This window comes from Alligator sinensis, unplaced genomic scaffold (genome assembly GCF_000455745.1).
Source record: "Alligator sinensis unplaced genomic scaffold, ASM45574v1 scaffold1434_1, whole genome shotgun sequence".
NCBI classification, from domain to species: domain Eukaryota; kingdom Metazoa; phylum Chordata; order Crocodylia; family Alligatoridae; genus Alligator; species Alligator sinensis.
In genome coordinates this window covers 138,818-142,560 of record NW_005843168.1, presented here as the reverse complement: position 1 = coordinate 142,560, position 3,743 = coordinate 138,818, and the positions used below count along the sequence as shown (strand labels likewise).

At 56.8% G+C, this 3,743-nt stretch overlaps 1 protein-coding gene across 1 annotated transcript in view; it reads left to right on the top strand.

Annotated features, from left to right (window-relative positions):
- Window positions 1-3,743, top strand: part of IGLON5 (IgLON family member 5) — an 11,693-nt gene that overhangs the window by 6,193 nt on the left and 1,757 nt on the right. The window contains exons 3-6 of the mRNA XM_006037768.2: window positions 5-192; window positions 1,074-1,193; window positions 1,486-1,617; window positions 1,985-2,105. Coding sequence (XP_006037830.2) covers window positions 5-192; window positions 1,074-1,193; window positions 1,486-1,617; window positions 1,985-2,105 — 561 coding nt within the window. The remainder of the gene's footprint in view (window positions 1-4; window positions 193-1,073; window positions 1,194-1,485; window positions 1,618-1,984; window positions 2,106-3,743) is intronic.

Here is a 3,743-nt window from a genome sequence, read left to right as displayed (position 1 = left end):
CCCGCTCCAACATCCTCTTCGCTGGGCGCGACAAATGGTCACTGGACCCACGCGTGCAGCTCCTGGCGCACAGTGCTGCCGAGTTTGCCATTGCCATCGCCCGTGTGGACGCCTATGACGAGGGGCTCTACACCTGCTCCTTCCAGACCCGCCTGCGCCCCCACACTGCCCAGCTCTACCTCATTGTGCAGGGTGCGCCATGGGGGCAGCAGGGCCTGGGGGTGGGGCCTGCTGAGCAGGGGGAGGGATCTGGGAGAGGAGGGAGGGGCTTGTGGAGCAGGGGAACGGGCCTATGTTGCAGGGGTGGCCCATATAGGACCAGAGGTGGGGCCTATGGGGCAGGGGTAGTGGTCTATGGGGAAAGGGGCGGGACCTGTGGAGGAGGAGGTGGTGCCAGTAGGGCATGGGGCAGGGTCAATGGAGCAGTGGGTGGGGCTTATGGGGAGGGGCCTATGGAGTAGAGGGAGGGGTCTGGGGCAGGAGGGTGGGGCTATGGAAGAGAGGAGCAGCCCTGGGGAGGAGGTGGAGTCCTTGGTGGCAGGGGGTGGGGCCTGTTGGCTAGGGGCTGTGGCCTGGGGTGGTGGCTATGGAACAGGAGGTGGGGACTGGGAGAGGGGTGGAGCCTGTGGATCAGGAGGCGGGGCCTCTGGAGGAGGGTGATCTAAGGGGTCTGGGGAGGGCTAGGGCAGGACCTGAGGCCTCTCCTCCCCCTGGCCCCGCCTCCTCCTTTCCCAAGGAGGTTGCTGCCAAACTGGCAGGAGGCACCTGGAGATGGGACAATGGGAGCTGATTGGTTGGGGTGGGGGGGGGCGGAGCTGGCACCTGGCCCATAGTTCTCCTTGATTGGCCGGAAGGAAGGCAGCAGCAACGGCCAATCAGAAGGCAACAATAGGCCTCATTAGCAGCTTTATTCCACTCTGAAGTACCGTGAGTCAGGGGTTAACTCCTTCCTGCCTGCTGCCAGGAGTCTGCTGCTGGGTGCCAGGGCTGGGGGCAGCTGGCTCTGGCAGGGCCAGCCTGGGATTAAGGGTTCTGGGGGTGCTCATTCATGTGTCATTCCCCCCACCCCCCAGTCCCTGCCCGGATAACGAACATCTCGTCCTCGGTGACGGTGAACGAGAGCAGCAACGTCAACCTGCTCTGCCTGGCGGCTGGCAAACCCGAGCCCAGTGTCACCTGGCAGCAGCTGAAAGGTAGGTGGGGCCGGGGGGGCAGGGTGCTCCTCACTCCCAACCTGCAGCCCACTGCCCCCTGGCCCTGCTGGTGCTCCTCACTCCCGACCTGCAGCCCCTGTCCCCTGTAGCCCTGCCAGTGCCCCTCGCTCCCGACCCACAGCCCCCCTGAGTGTCTGAGGAGGTCGATAACGGAGGTGTCATTGTGTGTGTGTGTTGCGTGTTTCTCTCGTGCGTAAGTCTGTGTTTGTGTCTGTCTCTGGGCCCCACCTCCCCTGCCCTGCCCTGCCCCTCCTCCCCCATCCCCCCACAGATGGCTTCACCAGTGAGGGCGAGTACCTGGAGATCACAGGGATCACGCGAGAGCAGGCCGGCGAGTACAAGTGCATCACAGACAACGGCGTTGCCTCCTCTGACAGCCGCACTGTGCTGGTCACTGTCAACTGTGAGTGAACCTGCCCAGGCATCTGGGGTGGAGCAGCCTAGTGGAACAGGGTAGTCCCTAACCCCAGAGCCAGCTGGTGCCCATGAATCGTGGCATCTGCCCTGCTTCTGGGTTTATTTGGCCCCATGATGTAGCCAGTGGTGGAGCAGCTGGATGTAACATTCCCCAAGAAGGGGGAAATCCTCTCCCAGAGCTGGATGATTCCCCTCACTACCAACTCACATCCCCCTTGGTACTGAGACAGCCCCAGCTTGGAGTGGATGAAGCAGTTGCCCCTAGGGGAGATGGGTCCCCAAGACAGCCAGCACCCAGGATTGGGGCAGGATTGTGGCCCCCACCTCTGACTTTTCTCTCCCTCCCCCCATAGACCCACCGGTCATCTCAGAGACGAAGAACTTAAATCCCCCCCTGGGTAAGTCAGCCATCCTGCGCTGTGAGGCCATGGCCGTGCCCCCCGCCAACTTCGAGTGGTTCAAGGATGACAAGCTGTGAGTAATGAGCCTGCACATTGGCCAGCAGGGAGGTTGTGCATCATGACTGGTGTTTGGTTGGTTGATTGGTTTGTTGTTTGGCTAGTTTGTTGCTCATTGCATTGACCACTTGTTGGGTGGTTGGTTGCATGTTGAGTGTGGTTGGTTGCATGTTGAGTGTGTTGGTCGATCAGTTGTTAGTGGGTTACATCATGGTGGAAGTCCTTCATTGGTGGGTTGTTGAGTTGATTTGGCATTGGATTTGGTTTGTTGGATTGGTTGTTGGTCGTGATGGTTGTGGGTTGAGCTGGTTGGTGGTTGGTTGTGGGTTGGGTGAGTTGGGTGGTTGGTGGTTGCATTGGTTCATGGCTGGGGTCATTCACTGGTGGGTTGTCATGTTGACTGGATATTGAATAGCATTGGGTGGGTTGATCCAGTTGGTGGTTCATTGCATTCGTTGGTTGTGGGTTGGGTGTGTTCATTGCTGGTTGCATTGGTTCATGGCTGATGTCATTCATTGGTGGGTCATTGCATTGACTGGGCATTGAATAAGGTTGTTGGGTGGGTTGAGCTAGTTGGTGGTTCATTGCATTGGTTGGTTGTGGATTATTGTTGTTTGCATTTGTTCATGGCTGGGGTCATTCATTGATGGGTTGTTGCACTGACTGAACATTGAATAGGGTTGTTGGGTGGGTTGTTGGCTGTGTTGGTTGTGAGTTGATGGTTGAGCTGGCTGGTTGTAGGTTAGTTGCATTTGTTCATGACGGTCATTCATTAGTGGGTCATTGCATTGACTGGGCATTGAATAGGGTTGTTGGGTGGGTTGAGCCTTTTGGTGGTTCATTGCATTGGTTGGCTGTAGATTGGGTGTGTTGGCTTGTTGTTGGGTGGATTGACTCATGGCTGAGGTCATACATTGGTGGGTAATTGCATTGACTGGGGATTGAATAGGGTTGCTGGGTGGGTTGTTGGTCACGTTGGTTGTGGGTGGAGCCACTTGTTGGTTGGTTGTGGGTTGCATTGGTTCATGGCTGGGGTCATTCATTGGTGGGCCGTTATATCTGATGATGAATCAATGAGTTTGTTGGGTGGGTTGGTTGGTTGTGTTGATTGTGGGCGGAGCTGGTTGGTGGTTTGTTGTGTTGGCTGGTTATTGGGTAGATCTCTTTGTTCTTGAGTCAGTTGGTATTTTGGGTTGGCTGTTGTGAACCCTTTGTTGGCTTATTTGGGGTGTTTAGCTGCTGATTGGTTGTGTCAGTTGAGCAGGGCTCACTAGCTGGTGGGTTGTGTTGGTTATTGGGTAGGCAGATGGTTTATTGAATGGAGTGTTGGCTGGTTGTTGATTATGGGTTGAGCTGATTGGTAGTTCATTGTGTTTACTGGTTATGGTGTGGGTTGGCTGAGTGGTTGTCTTGCCTGATGGTTGGATCTCACTGTAGTTGGTTGAAGGGTGGTTGGGTTGAGTGGGTGGGTAAGGGGAGGTCTGGGTAAGTGGCTGGGGTGGGGTGATATGGGCAGGGTGGTTGGGTTGAGGGTGGCATCAGTCAATGGTTGTTTAGGTTGACAGGGTGGGTTGATGATAGGATGGGGGGTTGGGTTGAGGGTTGATTGGATTGGGGGTGGGGGGATTGGGTGGAGGGGGTTGGGTTGATGGGG